Source organism: Xiphophorus couchianus, chromosome 11 (assembly GCF_001444195.1).
Source record: "Xiphophorus couchianus chromosome 11, X_couchianus-1.0, whole genome shotgun sequence".
Lineage (NCBI taxonomy): Eukaryota > Metazoa > Chordata > Actinopteri > Cyprinodontiformes > Poeciliidae > Xiphophorus > Xiphophorus couchianus.
This window is the reverse complement of record NC_040238.1, coordinates 19,633,081-19,655,438: the sequence shown is the minus strand read 5'-3', so window position 1 is coordinate 19,655,438 and position 22,358 is coordinate 19,633,081. Positions and strand designations below refer to the sequence as shown.

Here is a 22,358-nt window from a genome sequence, read left to right as displayed (position 1 = left end):
ATTTTGAAAGAGCCCGTACCGGAAGTCACGTGTTTATTCGTATGACGTGGTTGCTCTAGTATGTGCACTGCCACACATTCTTGCATGTGTTTTCAATGCTTGCGGGCTGTCCTGGACTCGCTCTCTGCACTATATGAGTGTGATATTGTCACGGGAGGAAAGTGAAACTCCCCCATTCCTATTTTGTTTCCACTTGCAAGAATGCCAAACATCCCGAGTAACTGATCTCTAACAGCGTTAGTTTCGTTTTAGTGAACAAGCAGACAAGCCCACCCTAAAGCAGCTCTTTAAAGATTTACGCAGAGGGCTCTCATCACATTTCCACCCCTCTATGCTGTCCCATGTTCGGCCGATGGGAGGGACTAAACGAGTGCATCACCTCAACTACAGGGTGACATTTTCACACTGGTTGGAAAACGATGAAATAATGGTGTGAATGCGCAGACTTTGGCACAAATGTTTGCAGCGTGGAAGTGGACTGGGCTGTAATTAAAACACGAGTAAGTATATCCTTAGGCATCGGCGTATTTCACTTCGTTACGTTTGTCGCAGTGACGTGACGACAGGTCCAACAGCAGATTTTTACACCCTGGGGTATGACAACAAAACAGTTTTCTAAATGCTCGTCTGTTGAAAGCCGTGACATTTTTTTTTTTTTTTTTTTTTTTACGCGTCCTTGTAGACGGATGTGAAGTTTATGGCGGACTCAGACGCGGTAAGAAGCCGAGGGATGGGTGGAGACGAGAGAAAGTTAGATCACATCCTTTCTGTGCCAGAATAACCTTGATATGAACGTCTAAATCAGCTCTCAGCTAATTTTATTCTACTTATTGAATCGTTCAAGCAGATTTGTGTGCACTTTACAAAACTCTCTGACGGATTCCAAAACTTCAATCACTTCTTGTCAGAAACGAAAAGGTTTTTCCCCTACGTGCTTTTGTGATGTTTTAAAGTTACAGTGACATAAGTTACAAAAAACGGCGACGTGTATTTAAAACTGATTCCTGGTAGGATCTGACTGTGTGTTGTTGTTTTAGTCATGAAGGGATTTATGATAAATGTTTATTAGCTTCCCCACCAGGTGGCATTTATTTCCCTCAATTTATTGATAGAGAAGTCCGGACTTAAAAGTACAAATTTGCCACCATTCCCTTAAAATATTCCAGCATATCAGACATTATGTATGTTTGAAATGTTTGATTGGAAGGTGAAACATGCAACGAAATATAATCTTGTATGTGTCTAAAGCTTTATTTCAGATTTAACCATCAAGCTTTGAAACCTGATAGAGTCTTGATTCCTGTGTTGTCAGTTTCACCTGAGACCACACCCAGTTTTTATGTTGCAAGACGCGCCAGCCTTTGCATTGGTTGGTGGTAGAAACCAGATTTTCTGCTGTTTTGGTGCATCAGAAAGGTCACTCTTAAAATGTCAACATGTTGCTTCGTTTTTTAGCTTGCAAGTGCGTTCATCTGAATTAGCAAGGTTACCTTTTCTGATGTTATAAAGAAAAATATTTCCACAAGCATGCAGAACAATCAGATCTGGCATTCAGCCTGTGAAATTCCCTCTAGACTGATCGAAAAACAGACAAGATCATCCCATGTGTGTCTGATGAGGATAAAACTCGCTCTCACTGTTTAGGGCCGAACCTTTATGCACTTCCATTATTAACAATAAATAATCATGGCTATTGTTAACTTTCTTGATGTAACGTTTTTACCAGAAGACAACACCTGCTGGAACTTTTCCACATATTATCACAATCACAAACCTTTATGGGTTTTTAAATTTATTATTATCAATATTTAATGTGCTCAACAAGCACAGAGCAGTACAAAACTATAAAGTGGTATATAAAAAAGATACATATTTTTGTAAAACGATATACAATCATGAATCTTAAAAGTGTGGCTTGTATTCATCCATCTGTACTGGCAGATCAATAAATAAAATATAATCTGTGTGAACATTAGTGAACAAACATCATTATTCAGGGTTGGCCTTCAGTGTCTCTCAGTGCTGGCCCAAGTGGAAACCTACCATGGCATGGTCGTCCTACTAAAGAGACAGGTGAGGCGAGGACAGCATTAGTCAGAAAAGCAGCCAAGAGGTCCATGATACCTCTGAAGAAACTGGAGAATTACAAAAATGTGGCTCTGTAGTTCAAATAGAGTAATGCTGCCTCAACATTGTGCTTCCAGGCGGTTAAACTGACACTTTTCTTTTTCTTTTTTATCCATTTTTGGGTTTGAGGTTGGGGTGATGGTTTTAGGAGTTTGTCCTGTAGCTGTTGGGTTGCAGCCGTTTGTCTCGGCCGTTGTGTTCTCGCGCAGGACATTTTGCCTGCCCTCCCTGGTGGTGGTGGTCAGAGGCTCCGACGGGGCCCGGTCAGACTGCCGCAGGGCTACTATGAAGCTTAACACCATCAGGATGTGAATAACTAAAGTTTGAAGTGCTTTGGAGTCTGCAATTTACCGTTGACCATTCGGAAGAACAGGAGATGAATGCTTAACTTATAAGTTAGCTATTCTGTACTTAAATAATGACATTATTATTACATGTTTATTAGATTTTACATTTAGTTTGAAAGAAGCTAGTGAGATAACTCTTTCTGGTTAATAGATTATTAAAACCTCAAAATCTTTTCATTTTCTTATTCATTTAATATATAATTGGAAAACAAATTCTAATCAAACATGCAGCTTTTTTCAAGCACTGTCCCATCTGTGAAACATTGGATTACATCAGCTGGGTGAGATGAGGGTCTTGTGATTATCTTACACAAGAGTGGAAGTGATCATTTGAAAAAAAATAAAATCTGATCTGTTCATGTTGTAGCTCTTCAGATCTTGTAAACGCTTCACACAATCACAGATGGTGTTCCCACTGTCACTTCTTGTCTGCCATCCAGCCTCTTGTGTGTTTGTTTTTTCTCACATGTAATATTTAACCTCGTTTCACGTGGAAGAGCTGTGACATAGTCACACATTTCCTGGAAAAGTGTTTGGATTTACTGCAGATGTGATTCCGCTATATCTCAACCGCAATTCTCAGTACCTCTTTTATTGTCTCAGATATTTATATACACACACACACACGGATGCACACACACCCGCCTTTCCAGTTGCCCTGTTTCCCAGGAAACAGCCATTCAAAGACTTCTACCCACACACCACATACAAGGCCCCACACACTCCCTTATTTTCTTACTGGTAGCTGCGTCCTTCATGTCTCATGCCGTATTGTTGCTCACTACGTAGACGTATGAAGAGCTTCACATTTTTTGGCTTTCAAAATTAAGTCCCTCCCATTTCAATTATCATGATACAGATTAGTTTTGTTTTTCTTGAGTTATTTTTACTTTTGCTTACTGCTTGTCTCCTTCCTCTGTGATTATATGCGCTTTGTGGTCCTGTTTGCAGATAATTAACCCAATTATTCGGACATTACCACTGCGTCACTCGGTTGTGTTGCATCTTGTTTGGCAACAGAAAGTGTTAATTCTGTGCTTGCTTGGAAATCTTGTGCTGGGGTCTGATTGTTGCCTAAGGGAGAACAGAAACAGCTAGCGAAGCCTCCAAATTGTGATATGAGCCAGGCCTCAGAAATTGCCAGCCTAAGGACCTCACAATTTCTGAGAGTGAAAACGGTTTTTTTTTTTTTTTAGTTGTTTTTTTTTTGATGAAAAATACAATCTTTGTTTTTTATTTTATTTAGTCAATTTTGGGAAGACACGGCTTCTTTGTCTGAGGAGTGCAAACATTACACAGCACGGTCATCCAATTGTTTTTGGAAACTCTGCAAGACGAGAAATATAAGAGAACATGTCTTTCAAAAAGACAAGATGTTTGTTGATAATAGCTGCAAGAAAACGTTCTTTCTTATGAAGCATAAAAAAACTGAAATTGTGATAAATTAGTTTATGTTACTGTCATTGGACAGATATCAGTGAGGAGCATTTGAAAGGAGGCAAAAAAAAAGTTTAATTGTGATATTATTCACCCAGAAGATAAAGAGGAATTTATTTTTTATTTTTTTCTACTAGACATTGGCCTATCTGAGATTCCCCAGTTGGAAAAACATGAGCAGAAATAGCAGTTTCATGGTTTCACTGTAATTAAAATAAAAGTTGTACAGCACAGTTGTTCCAGTTTATTATATTTATTACATCAAACTCACAACTATCCCTACCTAAAAAGAGCTTCACCTTAATAAAAATGATGGGTTGCTGTCAGGTCTAAATACCTATTAAAGGCACATTAAACAAACACAGGAAAGACAAGAGAGTTAGATTCTTTGTTCTCGCGAGGAGAGCAGACAGAGATGTGCTTTCAGTTACAAATCTCCAACAGCTCTGAAAACACATCTCTCGCTCCTCTGTTTTATTGATTTTAGGAACCCTCTCACACTGGGCGCTGCAACTCTCAAAGGGTGGGGAAAACAATTCATCACATAGTTGCAGCGCTAATGACATTCACTATCTAGACACATGTTATCTACACTCTAGATCCTTCTGCTCCAGGCACGTTGTATATCTTCAAAGTAACGAAGAACAAAGCAGAGTTTATTGCAGGACTGTAAAACTCTGCTGGGAGCAACTAACACCTCCATCTCCCAGGGAGTCCTGCAGGGTAACAAATACTGAGAATATCTGTCACCTCTCTCTCCCAAGGAGGCCTTAGGAAGGAATCAAAGTTATTTAACACACAGAAACATTACTTAAAATAGAAGAAGAAAAGAAAAGGCATATAATTAAACATTATCTAAATGTAACTACAAGGCTACATGATACAACGAATATTTGATAATTACTAAAAATACAATTTATCCAACAGTTGCGATTTTTGTTTTTTCTACAGCATTGACCAGAAATATTAGTTGAATTATTGCACAATGTGGTTCCCACGACATTTACATACAAGTGTGGGCAATTTTGCTGAAAAGTTTGCTGTTTTAAATTGTTAGTGAGTAACAATCTTGTTTGCCTGCACATAATACATAGTAATAAGGAAAACAAAAATAAAACCAATAAACATATCAGTAATAATAGCAGTTCTAACAATAGCACTCATCTAATTAGAATAATAATAATCTTGTTTTTTATAATACAAAAGTAAAATTGATGTAAACTGTATTTCATGATGACTAATATTAATGAGAACAATAGTAATGGTGGTGAAAATTCAATAGCAATACTCTAACAATATTGCTAATAATGGTAAAATGAATAAAAATGGTGTCTGGCTGAAACAGCTGATAATTGGAAGGTTGTGCTTAGCAACAGGTTTGGGAGGGGCTGCACTGTGTTATTCTATCCACTTAGCTTGAAAAACTGTGGCTACGTTTCAACTTTTTGCACAGCTTTACTATGACCATTTTTATTCTTTTGATCAAAACTGACATCAATTTTATTATAAATTTGCTGCATTTAATACCAGAAACTTTGACCTCCAAGATTTAACCAGCATAAAGAGTCTGATCTTGTTTTGGTCTTTCTTTTTAATCTGCGATGTCAAATTTTTTGGATAGTATTTATTTTCTTTCTCGTAGGGCAGCTTGACCTTTCTACGTAAGCGCCATGGCCAGTCCAGATGATGAGATCGAGCCTGCAGCTGTGAGCTCAGCTGTACCGCACCTCAACAAGAGGCGCTTCTCGCACGACCGCTATGACCTGAAACTAGATGAACTAGACAGCCTCCTAAAAAACACCGGTATGTAAAAATATTACTGAAAAAAGATTCAATGTATAAGCTGGCTTGTTGCTTGACGGCAACCCTTTTAGTAACTTTTTTCTTCCAATTATCTATATTCCAGAGGGCCGACCTTTTACAATAATTCATCGTCTGACTGAAATTAAAGAAATGGATCTACCTTACTTAATGCCTGGTACACCTATTACATGCAATGTGAGCAACACAGAGAAACACACTAGTCGATCAAAGGTAAATATATTAAGATATGTTTTTTTTGTGTATCCAGCTAATAAATATTTTCTTTGGTAAAATGCAACACATTTTTCTATCGTGTTGGTTTCAACACGATAGAAAAATGGTGCAGAGAAAACCTTGAAATAAAAAATGTCTTTTGAATGTTGTATGTTATTTAAAAGTACATTCATATGATACAAAAGCATATGGTTCTTAAGAAATTATGTATCCAAAATAGAAAAGCTTTGTCTAAAAAAAAAAAGTAAACTGCATGATTAAATGTGTAGGTGAAGAACCTGTTGCACCAATAACTAGAAGTTTTCAGGATGATACTTCCCCTCATTGTCGTGTCAAGTAATGCAAACCTTACTTTCTGCATAAGTATTTTGTCCTCTTACACTGAAGGGGTTTGAACTTTGACTTGACCATTTCAATGTATTCTGTACTTTTTGAGCCATTCTGTTGTTGAGTTGTGGCTGTGTTGGAGATCACTGTCCTGTTAATGTTTTGATTTTAACAAAGCTTTGGCTGTTAGACAAATTTGGCTTAAAAATGTTTTGATAACACAAATTTATTGTTGATTCAGTCGCTTGAAAGTTTTCTTCCTAAGCTCATAAGACATGGTGTGTTAAAAGAATGCGCATGATTTTACTATGAGAAATGTATGCATTGCATGTACAGTATATGTTTTGTTTACATGTTGAAGTGTAAACAGTAGCTAACAGTTTAAGCTCTTATGAAAATGCATATCAGAAATGCTAAACAATTGAATACAAATTAATATTATTTGATACAAGCCTTACTTTAAATGTGAAATGATTTGAACATTCAGTGTCCTCTCTTTTTTTGGTCCCTTCTTTGGTATTTAATGTTTGTTATTTTATGGCTAATTAATCTGGTTTACATCATTTGAATAATCTGCCCCCAGGTGCGTGTACGAAACCTGTACACTGTGAAGTTAACTCATGGACCCTTTCACTGGGTAGTAAAGCGGAAGTACAAACACTTTCAGGAGCTTCACAGAGACCTTTACAAACACAAGATGATGCTTCACTTTATGCCCATTAGAAGGTCGGTGTCTCGACTGACATGCAAATCAGCCTCTTACTCAGGGTGACGAGTGTTTGAAATCTGAGTGATGTACTGCTTTGAGATTTTAATATTGGATCTCTCAAGCACAGATTACTTTGAATATTCAAACTCTGTTTTTTTTTTTTTTTCAAAGGCCTGAGAAGGAAAGGCAGCTGCTGAGGGTAATGTCAGAGGAAATGCCCAGCCTACAGGGGACAGAACGCGCCAGAGGAGCCTCAAGCAAAACGGTATCCAGGATTCAGGATCCTCTAAAGGCTTCTTGATTTAACTTTAGTCCCTTGCAAAAAACACCTAGAAAAAAGATTCTTTTAGTCCCATTTTTTAGATTAGATGACACACAAGTTGACACTGTTTTGATAAAGTGGATTATAAAGGCAAGAGGTTGCACTGGAATTCATTTTTAAACATACAAGAGAAAATTGGTCTGATTAAAAAAACAGGAAAACTGTGCTTCCTTTTCTTTTTACTGAAGAATTTTGTGTAGTTCTTACATGAAATTTAAATATAACTCACTGAGGATGGTGGTTGTAACATGACAAAATATTAAAAAAATGATTCAAATTGGCTATAAATTGCAAGGTGATGTCATTCTCATACACTCTTACAAAAAAATATTCTTGGAAGAAATAATCTGATCACATGTCAACTGGTATTAATTAACTCTCTTTTCAACGCAGAAATACCTTGAAGAGTACCTGAATGATCTGCTGGAGAACGGATTCTGTAGAAATGACCGCAGCATGGTAAATTTCTAAAACATCTTTTTTCTTAAAGGTTTTGTCGGCTCAAATAGACTTTCTTTGACGATTGTCAGACAGGAAAACAGGTCGCCCCATTGCCGTGCCAAAGCATCTTTTTTTTATGTATTCAGTGGATGTTACACAGCCTACAGTCAAATTTCATGATTACATTTCTGTTGTCTTTTTCAGCTTGAATTCCTCTCCGTCGGTGCCCTCTCCTTTGTCAATGATCTGGGACCAAAAGGCCTGTAAGTAAAGAAAATGTTTGAATGAAACAGAGACTCTTAGGGAGATGACAGGACGATAAAGGTTTATTGTGATGTGCGTGTGGATTTGTTTCAGGGAAGGACCGATCATTAAGAGGTCGGGTGGTCATCGTGTTCTGGGTCTGAACTGCATCGGCCACCATCGGGTGTGTTTTCGCTGGTCGCACCGTTGGCTGGTGGTCAAAGACTCCTTCCTTTTGTATATGAGCCGAGACAACAATGAAATCAACTTTGTGCTGCTTTTTGACCCTGAGTTTGAGGTGAAAGTAGGTAGTGCCGAGACTGGAACAGAATATGGAGTCTGCATTAAGAACTTCACACGGTGTGTGTGCTTTTCTTTTTTATTATTATTATTATGTTTAGATCTTATTGTATTTTTGCTCATTTTACTACACTTCTGGGTGTTTTTAACCAGGGATTTGATCATCAAGTGCAGAAGCTACAGACAAAGCCAATGGTGGACTCATGAAATCAACCGGCTGGCTCACTCTTGTGACTTTCTGAAGGTCCACCGTTTCCAAGGCTTTGCTCCACCGCGAGAAGACACTCTTACTAAATGGTCAGATCCCTGATCCACACATGACTCTAACAGTCGCAGTCAACTTCAGTCGTTCCTTTCAATTATTTATTATAGTTCATTGGCTTTCATTTAAGGTATGTGAATGGGAAAGATTACTTTGCAGACCTGGCTGATGCCCTTGAACAAGCAAAGCAGGAGATTTTCATCACAGATTGGTGGTAAGAGAATTAACAGATTTATATACTCCATCAACCTGTGCAAAATTGACCATTTTTAAAACCACAAACTTTCTTTTGTTTTATTGGGATTTGGTGTTGTGGACTAACCCAACATAGTACATAACTGTGAAGCGGACAGAAAGTGATAGATGGCTTTTTTTTCTTCAATATTTTGTGATAAAGTAAAAATCTTCTCTCTATACTCTGATAACCCTAAGTAAAGTTAATTGCATTGCTAGTTAGTAAACAAAGTCTTGACCAGGGCTCTTTCTGCATGTCTGCTCACTCCATGGACTCTGATATTTTCCCACTGTTAAGGTACTGATTAGGACAAATTGCCCTTTGGTATGAGTGTGTTCAGCCCCAGCAAAAAAAAATAAAAAGCAGCATGAAAAAGCAGGTTAAGCATCTGTCATCAGACAAAATGAGAAAATAAGAATAAATAAAATACGGCGCAGCTTCTAATTTATTGGCACCTCCACCCTAAGCTGACAGGCCAGGCATGGAGAGTATTATTTAAAGAGGCACCCATGTGACCTATGATAACTATCCATCTAAAATGACTGTAAGGGCAGAATAAATGTAGGAGATGCAAATATTTACAACTCAGGTGGAAAAATTTGTTGACAAGACAACTATTAGTTTTGCCATAAATCAAACCTTTTTGTAATAGAGTACAGAGAAGAAACCTATTGCTGAAAGAAAACCATTACAGGTTCTGCTGGCAGTTTGCCACTTGCCATGTAGTGAAGAAGGTTCTTCAGTCATATAAGAATAAAACTTACACTGCTCACCACCCTAAACAAACTCGCTCTAGGGTGAAACATGGAAGTGGCAGGAACAGGGAATGTGTTGATGGAATGATGAATGGAGCTCAAAACAGGCCAGTTCAGAGACAAAACCTCCTAGAGGCTATAAAAGACTTGAGCCTGGTGCAGAAGTTCACCTTCCTAAGGTGGTTTAGATTAAAATCATGTGTAAGAGTGATCAAGTCAGTCAAGAGTCTAAACCTAGATTTATTTCTAAATCTGTGACAACAGCTGAAACTTTATGTGCATGAGTAAGGTTATGAAATGTTGAAAATCAACAGAGAAAGGTCTTTGGATGTGAAACATTGGTACCAACATACCCCTAGATACTTATAGCTACAGTTTAGCATCAAAATGTGGACCCACAAAGATACTGACTCAGGTGTTGGAGTCATAAATAAGAAATATTAAGATCATATATTTTGTGCAATGCCTTCTGTCTTTAATATTTTGTCATTCTCAGTAAGGTTAATGTCAGTTTAGGTTAGTTTTATTGTGAAATTCAGGTTTTATTTTGAAAGTGTTACTTCCTGTTGAGCCAGCAGAAGGACTGCAGAATCTGCTGATGTTATGGCTACCCTGTTGCCATAACATCAGCGTAGCTATGTACTGACACCACACTTTTTTAATATATTTTTTTTAATATACAAAACCAGACTCTTTTACTTTGCAGTTAAGCACAGCCTCAAGTGGTTTTCCGCTTAAACATTTCCAGTAAAATACCTTAAGGCCTTCAGTTGTCACATGACAAAAAAAAGAAAAGTTGAAAGTGCTTTTGGAAGGCACTGTATTATAAAAGTTACATTTCCAAGGTCATTAGCATACAGAATGATTTTTCTGATTTTTAATCTCTATTAGGCTGAGCCCGGAAATTTTCCTAAAGAGACCTGCCACTGATAACCACTGGAGACTGGATGAGATACTAAAACGGAAAGCAGTAGGGATTCGTTCTCTTTCAATGAAAACTGAATTGTTTTTTTTTATTTTAAACTCAGTTGTGTTCGTTTCCAAACCATATTGCCTCGTTTACCTGTAGGGAGAAGGAGTCAAGGTTTGTATCCTGCTTTACAAGGAGGTGGAGATGGCACTTGGCATCAATAGCGACTACAGCAAACGGACTCTGATGAACATGCACCCGAACATCAAGGTCTGTGATCTTCTGGGGTCAAACTGCTTTGCAGAGTTACATTTGTTTGTTGCGCTCAACTAACACTTAGATCTCCTGTAATCCATCAGGTGATGCGACATCCAGACCACGTTTCATCTGCGGTGGTCTTGTGGGCTCACCATGAGAAGATGGTTGCCATTGACCAGACAGTGGCGTTTGTTGGGGGACTTGACCTGGCATTTGGGAGATGGGATGACAGAGAGTATCGACTGGCCGACCTGGGTCAGGCAGAGATGTTAAACGGGGGCGTGGAGGAACATCCAAACAAAGATGCAACTGTAAGGATGTGCCCTGTTGGGGTTGTTAATTGGTGTGCCTTGCATTTGTTTACTGTAATTTATGAATCAGTGTGTAGCCAGAGTCCTAAAACAGTGACTCTGTTAAACAGGACAATGGTGTGGCTGATGGCCAGAATGCACATAACCAAACAAAATGGGATCCAACTAATCTGGCTGGTAACACTAAACTGTGGCTTGGCAAGGACTATAGCAACTTCATCAAGAAAGATTGGACCCTACTGGACAGGCCATTTGAAGGTATTGAAAACCTCTTTCGGTATATGTGGGAGGTTAGATCTAAAAGAGTTTATTCAATTTATTAATTTCTCTTGTGATGAATTTAAGATGAATGTAAGAAGACCCTTTTTCCACTGTTAATGTGGCAAAAATAAATTAATAATGGTAAAAAAGAAATTAAATTGCAGACACCCTCTTAAGTTAAAACTTTGTTAAAGCACCTTACACATGAGAGGTAGAGCGGTGAAGGTACCAGAAAGACCGACATAAAGGAGAGAGATTCTCCTTAAAATGTATAGAGCTCAGCTGTGCTCCTGTGTCCTGTTTGGATTTTCTGTTCTTCTCCATTTTAGGTTGATCATTTCTCCAGATTAGACACCACAAATTGCTGACAAGTGAGCGTCCACATTAAAATCAAATAGGTGGCTTAGTAAAACGACCAGCATGGCGAGAAGCTGTGACGAATTACAATAATGATGAAGATGTAAACAAGGTGCAATCAAACATGTTGAGGCTGTTTGGCAATTAATTCAGTTGTGCATAGGGTGCATCATCATGACACACTTTGCTTAATCCAGTCTAGATCCAATTATCAGTTCATTTCTATCAACTGATTACTTGGTGAAATATTTGCTTTTCCTTGTGTGTATGTGTCTTATTTTGTTTCGCGTTATCAACCAATGAAACTAGACTTTATTGATATTTTGCAGGAAGACTTAGGAAGTGAAAGCTACCAGGTCTTATTCTACTTTTTTTAAGAGGGAGCAATTTGTAAGGTAGGATTTGAGAGGTCAGTTTGGGCGACATTTGGTTTATGCTATTTACCAGTTGATGGCGGTGATGCTACATTAAGCTGCCATTAAATAAGAAGAAGGAGAACCAATCGCAGTCCCTAGAAGATAGCGTCTCACATGAGCGTGTAGAGTTTTACTTCCTTAAAGCTTCAGTATGTAACTTTTACAAAAATATGTTTGTCGTATTTGTGATTGTGTAATATGAGACAGATCATTTGTGAAAAGATTGAGCTCCTCCACCTCCTCTCAGTGCTACTACTGTCGTCTGAACAAATCCACCACTCCTGGTCAAAAACAACTAACCAGAGCCAGGAGGAGTGTCTTAGCGCTGTCTATAAATCTTGTGTATGCACTGCTAAATGTGCTAATGGCGGAGAAACAACTTGCCATTTATCCTCTGTGATCAGTGGCCATGCTAACTAGCCTGAGTGTTTATGGCAGCCTCTGTTGTGGTGAACCAGCTGTATCGTAGCAGTGAGAATGGAGGAGGATGAGAGCAGCACATACACATGGGTGACTGACAGTGCTAAAACCCTCCTCCTGGCTCTGATTGGTTGTTTCTGATGGAGCAGTGTATTTGTTCAGATGACAGCAGCTCCATAGGGAGAAGGCAAAGGAGCTTGATTTCTTTTCCACAGACTTTCTGTCTCACACTCTCACAACATGGTGACAGTTTTAACAAACATGTAAAACACCTATTATTATTATTATTTTATTATAAAAGTCACATACTGCTGCTCTAACTCTCAGACCCATGATTAGGGTAGGGTTAGTCATGCAAACCAGTTGCATGACTGACCATGAGGATGCTGGTGTCATCATGACAGTTAAGAAGTTAAGTCCACTCTAAAAATGCAAAGCGCATTTGAGCTAGAGGATGACACTAATACCTTTTTTTTTTTTTCAGACAACATTGACCGCACTAAAGTTCCTCGCATGCCTTGGCGTGACCTGACTACAGCTATGCATGGCAAAACTGCCAGGGACGCTGCCAGGCACTTCATCCAGCGCTGGAACTTTACTAAGGTAAGGTTTTAATGCTTATATTATTAACGTTTTGAGTTTTATGAACATGTTGAGAGTGCAAAATTCCTACTATTACAGATATTTAAGAGGAAGGGCATATAAAAGATGCTTTTGGGCACTGCAGTCATGTTATGACTGGGCTTTCACTGTTAAAGTATGTTTTTATTTTTTAGATAAAAAGAGCAAAAGTAATTTTCTAAGTAAACTTTACTGTGTAATTCTTCTCTGATTTTGAATCCATGCATTCAATTGTTTTGTCTTCCTCAGATCTTCAAGGTCAAGTACAAGGATAACTTCTACCCCTACCTTCTCCCCAAGTCTCACACTGGGGCAGACTTGTTGCCATTTATTGTTCCTGGATCCCAGAAAGCCAAAGTTCAGGTAGTTGATTACATACACTCACACACGCTTGCACACCCTGTATGGCTTTCTATTTTCACAGGAACTTTGCATTGACTTCCATACATTTTCATTCATTTCTATGGACTAACCCTAAACCCACATGCCTAACCCTACATCTAACCTAAACTCAATTCACCCTTAGTCTTAAACCTAAATCCTAACCCACGAGCAGCACTAACTGCCCGGGCTTCGGGTCCCTTAATGATCAGTCAGTCCCCACAGTTTCACTTTGTTGTTTTCGCTGCTTTGACAGTTCAATAAAAAATCCTGAAAACATGTTTGAATTGACATTCAGTGGAAGATGGCTTCTTTTCATACCAGATAAAGTAATGTATGTATGGAATTACCAAAACTGCAGCAATATCAAGGAATGAAATGACCAACACCTGCTACAGCCTTGCTCTCTTTTGCTGCATACCTCTGCACCTCCTCTGACTTCAGTTTTAAATACCTCATTCATATCAAAAAAGGCTAACTAGGAGAGTTCTTTCCAAAGTAACAACTTTTACACCAACGTTGTGGCCTGTATGACTTATAAACACCTAAATATAATCGGGTCAGTAACATGAAAAACATCTTCAGACCACCAATCAGGGTTGGTGATTTCACAGCTTTTATGCAAACATTGAGTAAACTAAATAAAGACTGCTCTGTTGTCATGTCCTAATAAATCTCTGAATTTAGTTGTGGATTGAATTTCTCATTCAAAATTATAGCAGCAAAACAAATGCTTCAGTAATTAGACAGTACCAAAGATGGGCCTGACATAAACCAGACTCTCTTGGTCCAATACAACAAAGAAAAATCCCAGAGGCTTTACTTCAGACGGTACAGTAGAATCTCTCTGAATGCTAGAAAGCGATACCACATTACAGAGGATGTAAACGGTGTTACCGTTCTTCCTAAATTATAATTTAGGAAGATTGGTGATGTTGGTGTGATGTGAGACAGGCCATTGGAACTGAGCTTGAATGTCCCTCTTGACATTGTCTCCAGATTAGATTTACACAGGAAATCAGACGGATAACCTTCCAACAAAGAGACACTGTTCTGGCTTCTGAAACACAGCGTTTCAGTGTTCACGGTTCTTACGCTGTGACAGATGGTGGAACAAAAGTAAAGCCTGTAGAGCGAAATTACTTCCAGCATTTTTGTACTCGTCTGCAAAGCCAGAGAAAACACTATCAAAGAGTGGGAAAGAGAGTAGAAGCATCTTATTTCCAACAGGAATCTTTAAACCTGCAGTTTAGATTGGAGAAGAGGATTGAACATTTCCGAATTAACAATAATGCTAGAAGTGCAAAGCAATCATGACAACATTGGTGTGGAAGCAAGCTGACTGGCACAGACCTGCTGTATTAAATGGCTTGTTTAAAATTGTTTAAATATTGAGCATTGGGCATATATGTTCAAAAAGCATTAGCTGCTGATGTGTTTACGTTCTTTTATTCCAGTGTGGGCGGTGGTCTGTAACTGTAACCCTTGTGGCCCCATTATGTTGTTGTTTTCCTGCTTGCTATTGTGGCTGCGTTATTCAGGTTTCAAGGCTCTCTGGTTACATTTGATGTTGCTGCCGGCGCAGGTGGGCCGCTGTTCACTCCGCAAGCCAAGCATCCTTAAAATTAGTGGAAGTAATATTGGATTATGTTTGTTAGATTTAGGTTTGCTTTATTTGCAAAAACAAAACATTCATCTATTGGAAGTGTTCATCTGCTTTTGTAGTAAACCAAAGTGAAAGTATGAGTTTGATTCTGAACATTTCCTTCCCTCCCACTCTGTTTTTTGCATGTATTTTATATCATAGACATTCACTATGACCGGTTGTCTTGATAAATTGTCCTGGAAGAATTGAGAACTCTGGGAATTTGTGTGTGTTATTTCCTCAGGTGCTGCGCTCTTCTGAACGTTGGTCAACGGGAAGCTGTGAGAACTCGATCCTTCAGGCTTACATACACACCATTGAGAACAGCGAGCACTACATCTACATTGAGGTAAAACGGCAGCACTTATTTATTTATCCCTGCATATTGGCAGCGTTGGCAAAAGTTACCTTTCAAAATCATTGCATCTTTAAAAAGACCTGGCCTTGCTTCAGATTTTTATTTATTTTTATTTGACATTGCTCATGCTGAATTTCTTTAAGGTGATCACACATAAATTAATGTTATCATCATTTCTATTTGTGGAGTTACATATAGGGTGCTTTATGAGATATCTGTCTAAAACACATTTATTTCACTTCTCTGACAGATTTGGTGCCTAATTAAGGTTTCGTGAATGCTCTTTGCCAGCTTCCTATCTGCTTTTGCCCTCGCCTCATACTGAGTCACCATCTGCCTTTTCTCTGCCCTTAGAACCAGTTCTTCATCAGCTGTGCGGAGGACAAGGTCGTCCACAATAAGATCGGGGATGCAATCGTAGATCGAATCCTGCGAGCACACAGGTGGGTTTTCTCTGACAAGAGAGACGTAAACTATGATTTATTCATGTTTTATTGGCACATTTATGTAGAGCCAATTTCTAAAAGTTTGGGTTAATTAAACTTGTGCTTCAGCTAATAGAAGATTTGATGTAAGAGTTTTGTTTATCACTTATTCAGCTTCTCACTGAAATAATCCAAAAATAAAATTGCCATTATGAAGATATATTAAACGTACTAGCCAGATTTTTCTGTGCAGTCAGTCAGTCCAGATGTAGATTTCCATCTATAGAACAACAAGTCAGTGCAAGTGTTTTTCTGTTTGGCTTGTAATTTGATTTTAAACATTATTTATTCAAGACTAACTCTACCTGTTAAACCAGTTCTTTGTGTGTTGAAGCCTCTGGTTACACATCTCATAAGAGATGAGGCAATTTTTAGAGTTCTTTTGAATACGTCCCGTTTACATTTTTTTTATTAAATTCCACTTTTAAAAAGTGTTTATGTGGCTGCAAAACATTTGAGTTGCATATAAGGAGACCTGCAGGTTTTATTTAAATTATAACAACAATGGAACCTGAAGATGGTGCAAAGTTTTGAAGAAGACCATTGCTAGTCACACTTCATGTCAGAATGCATCATAGCCATTATAGTCATACTCTGTGTGAAATACTTATAATTAAAACCTTTTAAATTTAAATTCAACTTGAATGCTTCAGGATCTACTGTATGTCAAAATCTGTCAAAAGTCACTCATTTGTCCTACTTTTTTCTATATCCACCTGATTGATCCTTTGGCCTCTTGCAATCGACCCAAATGTATTAAAGCAGTGTTTTGTTTTTTTTGTACACTTTAAAAAGAAAAAAAAAACACCCACCACTGGATGTTAGTACCTTTAAAGTACAATCTGTGCAACTGGAACCAATCAGCCATTGTTTTTCCCTGCAGAGAGCAGAAGAAGTACAGGGTGTTTGTGGTGATTCCTTTGCTTCCTGGCTTCGAGGGAGACATTACCACTGGAGGTGGAAATGCAATTCAAGCCATTATGCACTTCACTTACAGGTGAGATCCTTCTCCTCGCATTATCATTCTACTCTCAGCCCACAGCACAGAAATAGCACAGGAAATGCACTTTTTACATCCTGTGGATCAGCATTGAGAGACATTGAGACATATTTTCTTTCATGATAAAGTTAAGCAACATATAACTGTATAGATTTATTTATCTTACTAACCCAATTATATTTATTATGTTTGTTTGTGTAAGGACTATGTGCCGCGGAGATCACTCGATTCTGTCAAGGCTCAGTGAGGGTAAGTTTTTGATTGCCCATCTGTTTGGTTTATCATTTAAAATTTGATCTACTGACCTCCTGTTAAAACTCGATCTTCTGCTTGTCCTTCTGTTCCTTTACTTGTCTCTGCACATCATTGTTCTTACATTTTTCTTGATTTCGTTTTACTTTAATTTTGTAAGGAGCTCTCGTGTCTGTTTGAGTTGTTTCTAAATCTTCCCAGTAATATTTTCTACAGTAAATAATGTGACTGTGATTGGTCCCCCAGTGAAGGACCAGTGGACTGAGTACATCACATTTTGTGGCCTGAGGACGCATTCCCGGCTCTCCGAGAAACTGGTCACAGAGCTGATTTATGTTCACAGCAAGGCACTCGTTGCTGATGACCGCTGCTATATAATTGGTGAGACACTGACAGCAAACTCATTCAAGGAATCCAGTCAGTTGTTAGAGAAATTATGTAAACGGCAAGTTTTTTGTATTTTATTTTTTTTATTCCCTTATTTTCCATAAACCTGTATAAAGAAAAACTGGCATTCATGATATCTAATCTTTTATTATTATATCTTGTCGGACCAGAGAGAAGGGAAGTAGCAAACTGCTGTGTTAGCCAAAAGAAAACAAAAAGGATGTGCCAGATTTAATGTTCCATTGAAATTGTTTATGTTTTTGCATATTAGAATTTGCCAGCCTTAAATAGAAAAATGTGTGTAAAGGTACCTGTTAATCATGACTGAACACAAGAAAAGTAAAAAAAAAATACACTGAACCAGTATTATTGCTTTTAAACAAATGCTTTAAACTATGTCAGTTAAATTAACCTCTTGTTTCTACGTGTGGTTCAGGATCAGCCAACATCAACGATCGCAGCATGCTGGGCAGCCGAGACAGTGAGCTGGCAGTGCTTGTGGAAGATCAAGAGAGGGTCCCATCCGTCATGGGAGGACAGGAATACGAGGCAGGACCGCTTGCGCTTGCTCTGCGCAAAGAGTGCTTCAGGTCAGGACAGAACATTGTTACTGAGATAACACCCTAGTAAGGATCATGGCTTTTTGTTCTTTTGGAGTCTCAAGCTAACAAAACTGTCAAACATTTAATATGCAGCGCCACACAGAAAAGTATCAATACCTACGCTAGGATGAGTTTCCCAAGATCTTGCTGGGACATTATTCCTCTAATAATATGCTCTGACTTAATCACAAAACCCAGATTTTTGGCCTGATCAGCAGTTTCTCGCTGGAGCTGGGTGCTGACTCTTGATTGTTCCTCTTTCTGTCAAAAAAGAATTACTTTAGTTTCTGTTCAGCTGAAGAAGGTTATGGCACAACCACGCAAAGATTTGTTTTAAGCATCTGCTCAGTGCCGGAATGGGTTCATAGTCACGTAGGACCTCATAAATGAACAATGTGTACACAAAAAATTCTGCAGCACAATATGCATGGCAGCAATGCAAACTTTTTCAGCTGACCACAGCAAACCACAAAACCCCAAACCATCCCTAAATACACTGAAATATGAACCCATTCAGTGTTATTTAACTCTGAATGGATGGAAGAGTCAAACCCAATGTTATGGTGGCGCAGGCAGTACAATAAAGCCCTATGGATTTTATTGTAATTCATAGGGGGCCCCAGAAAATATTTGGGAACCATTGTTGTAATGTAAGATGACATGAAAATGTTCAAGGCTTACAAATACTTTTGCAAAAAGAAAAAAAAAAAGCTTTGTACAGTGCCTTGAAAACTTTCTTTGATTAGCATTTTGTATTGTTCAAATGCACTCTGATGAACTTGCAAACAGCATTTAAGATCTGTGCTGCAACAGGGTTCTGACTGGAGGAACTTCAGACCCCAGCATCAACATTGACGACCCAATCAGCGACGACTTCTTTTTCCTCATATGGAATGAAACTGCTAAACGTAACGCTATCATTTACGACAAGGTATGATTGAACGCAAACGACGCATTGCTACTGTTTGCCACCACTTTGCTATGTTCACACTGCAGCCTGAAGTAAAATTCCGATTTTATTTGTCAAATGCGACTTGTATGTGTTCTCCAGTGTGCCAGTAGAGAGTGCAATAATGTCACACATAGAGAGCGGGCTCAGTGTTTTGCCAACTGCCATGAAGAAGTACTCAATGTTTGTGGAAGTAAACGTAGATGCTAATGGTGGAGCTAATGGTGTCACTGTAATAACATAATCTTCTAGTTATTAAAAAACAATAAAATCTTCCAGTCCGCCATGGTTGTTGTATCAGGATGTAGAATAGAGTCTCAACAACGTTCAGGTCCAATGAATGAGGCTTGGATGTTAGGTCACATTTGAAAAGATAGGTCGAATACGTATATCCAAGTGGCCTGGGTCGCATTTGAAAAAAATCTGACCTATGTTCTTCAGACTGTCATGAAAAGATCAGATACAGATTGCATTACGTCAAAAATATCGGAACTGGGTCACTTTGGGCTGCAGTGTGAACGCAGCCTTAGTTTTGGGTTTCTTACCTCTACGTTCTCTCAATCAGGTTTTCAGGTGCCTTCCCTGTAACAGTGTTCACAACTTGCCTCTGCTGAAGAACTACAGCTCTCAAGAACGCCTCTGCGACACAGACCCCGAGCAGGCGGCAGAGGAGCTGAAGGCCATCCGAGGGCTGCTGGTTCACTTTCCGTTGAAATTCTTGTGTGAGGAAAACCTGCAGCCTCCTCTGAACAGTAAAGAAGGGATGGCTCCTACAGACCTTTGGACGTAACCACATGTCTGCCTAGATCAGGCCACTACAACACTGATACAATCGTTGCTAACCTGTACCTAAATCCCAGCGCACAAAACTAATTGTAACACCAGCTCCCACATTAAAACAGTTTATGGGTCAATCCTAAATCTAGTCTGGCTCAAATTACTTAAAAGTTTTATCATCTGTTGGAATAATAGACACACCTGTACTGGCCAGTTTATTCATGATGTCTGTCACGTAACTGCTACGAACCAACAGTAGACGCTATTGTAAACTCATATAAATGAATGTGTGTGACTCATTGGAGGACTGCAAGGTTGGACTGGAAATCAACAATCTCCCATGATCTGGGAACATAGTGTACATTTATGGGTGCAAGATTTGTATATATATATATATATATTTATTTTTTTTTTGGTGGGTTGCTCTGTCTCTCTCTCTCCCGCGCTCTCACTCTGTCCCTCTCCCTCTCCCTCCGAGGCTTCACCTCTCACTGCAGAGCCAGAAAACCTGTCAGAACATTTGTGGTTGTTATGGTGACGGATATAAAGAGATGACTGGATCGCAGCTGAAATAAAGGCTTGATGGGGCAGAAAAGGAGAGCGCTGATAGGACGGATGGCTTACTAAATCAGGATGGTGCGCCAGGGAAAAAAAAGAAAGCGATATTGCTGATCGGGACGAGTTACTTCTGTGTCATTTTTATATTTAAATGTGAGAGAGAAAATATATTTAGCTTGTGCGTCGTTTAAATCTTGTTAAATTTTACCTTTTTTCTTTTTTTTTAACTGTTACATCCAAATGGACTGCCTGGAGTCCAGCACACAACATTCCACCCTCTGTTGGCATTCTGCAGCTACTTCCATGTCGTGTCTAGGAGCCATGAAGAGTCTTGTGTGTCTACCTTATGTTATATTTGCTCACAGGCATGAGGCATTTGTTGAGGTTCAGCTGAGAAGTTACATAATGTGTCTGACACACTTCTTTCTCCCCGAATGCTCAGATTGATCACTTGTTGACCAACATGCAAATCTCTTGCACTGGACTTTTTAAAAATATATATTTTGTTTCCTCATTTGGGGGAAACCAATACTTACTGCACTACGCCTTGCAAAAATATTCATAACCCCTGAAGTTTGTCACATTGCTACATAGGATATTACATAATATTATGATTTTATGTGGTTTGTCAACACAAAGTTGAGGTTCTTTCATGAAAAGTAAGAACATTTTTATTGTTTAAACATGTTTAGTCACTAAAAATGTGAAAGAACCCCCTTTACTGATATCCCTAAATAAAACTGAGTGCACTGACAACTAGCTTCAAAAATGAGCTGATTTGTAAATTTGAATATTTTTGCAAGGCACCATGCATTAACTGAATGACAGAAAACATAGATGTGTTTGGAAAAAATCTGTTCTTCCCCTTTAAATGTGTTCCTAATTAGAAGCACACTTTTAAGACTGGAAGCTCATCAGGTTTTTAAATAAGACATTAGTGTGTTATATCCCTAACGGTGTAAAAAAGTCTGCATTGTATTTGGTTTTGTGCATGTGTGTCCAAAGGGGGTAAACAGGATTCACTAATGTTAACAACACCATGTTGTTTTTCAAGTTAAATTGTACTAAACTGTCAGATAAGCCTAGGTTAAGTGCACTACTACTTGGTTTCAAACTGGTGTGATAAATATGACTGACAGATGCCTCGTGTAAACTCATTCTACACAAAACTTTTATACAGGAGCCAGAAAAAAAACCATTTATGTTTAGACACAGAACTCTCCTGGTCTCAAAAATAGTCACACTGTGAAGAAAAGAAAAACCACTCTGAATCTTTGCACAGTAGATGCTGGCATTTTTACTGGTTATTTTGCATTAAAAAAAATTTTTTTTTAAAGTGCTACACTTTGTGATGGGAAAGCAGAGATGCCTTTAGCTGACCAACAAGTGATCTTATAATCATTCTGTTTCTATTAATCTAGGAACCAGCCTTAGGAACTCGTTTTATGAATGTAATACTTGAGAAATATTTTTCATTGCTTATTATCAAAATCTATATTTACATTTTTAAAACCATTTTATATATAGATCAGTAGATACAATAAATGAGGCACTAACACTCAGGGTAGATATAATTTTAAAATTGTCTTCCTTACTAACTTTTTTTACTATAACCGGTGCTGTTTTTCTTATTTCTTCATACTTGTTTTTAATTAAAGCTGGATCGATGTCTGCTCTCGTATTGTTTTGTAATCACTATAATCTTTTAAACCTTTGTAATCTGAGATTTCATGTTTATTTTAACTTGCAATAAAAAAAACATGTTGAAAAAACACTAATAATTGCTTGTTCACATTTATTAGTGTACGATTTTAATTTTTTTATTTTTTTAGATTGCAGTTTCTTCAAATTGAAAGAAGTCTGGTAAG

The 22,358-nt window shown here is 38.3% G+C and overlaps 1 protein-coding gene across 3 annotated transcripts; it reads left to right on the top strand.

Moving 5' to 3' along the window:
- The first annotated feature begins 170 nt into the window (after positions 1–170).
- pld2 (phospholipase D2) lies at positions 171–21,596 on the top strand. 3 transcript variants are annotated; one of them, XM_028031533.1, is made up of 24 exons: positions 171–500; positions 5,559–5,714; positions 5,818–5,945; positions 6,859–7,001; positions 7,156–7,249; positions 7,700–7,765; positions 7,952–8,010; positions 8,105–8,350; positions 8,444–8,587; positions 8,683–8,766; positions 10,434–10,512; positions 10,612–10,722; positions 10,812–11,021; positions 11,132–11,279; positions 12,960–13,078; positions 13,346–13,459; positions 15,367–15,471; positions 15,835–15,923; positions 16,849–16,962; positions 17,168–17,214; positions 17,464–17,598; positions 18,041–18,194; positions 19,020–19,137; positions 19,721–19,945. In XM_028031533.1, exons 2-24 carry the CDS (start codon positions 5,582–5,584, stop codon positions 19,943–19,945), a joined length of 2,865 nt encoding a protein of 954 aa, XP_027887334.1. In that variant the 5' UTR covers positions 171–500; positions 5,559–5,581. The 3 variants fall into 3 exon arrangements, with proteins under 3 accessions (XP_027887334.1, XP_027887333.1, XP_027887335.1); XM_028031532.1 differs by having other exon boundaries at positions 174–500; positions 5,554–5,714; positions 19,721–21,596; XM_028031534.1 differs by lacking the exon at positions 171–500 and adding an exon at positions 547–715.
- Positions 21,597–22,358: the final 762 nt, after the last annotated feature.

Bases quoted from the DNA above. Each gene is read 5' to 3' on its own strand.
- pld2 (XM_028031532.1), top strand. From the start codon at position 5,582: ATGGCCAGTCCAGATGATGAGATCGAGCCTGCAGCTGTGAGCTCAGCT. The intron at 8,011-8,104 runs GTAAGTAAAGAA...GATTTGTTTCAG, and splicing joins GATCTGGGACCAAAAGGCCT to GGAAGGACCGATCATTAAGA. The intron at 11,280-12,959 runs GTATTGAAAACC...TTTTTTTTTCAG, and splicing joins ACTGGACAGGCCATTTGAAG to ACAACATTGACCGCACTAAA.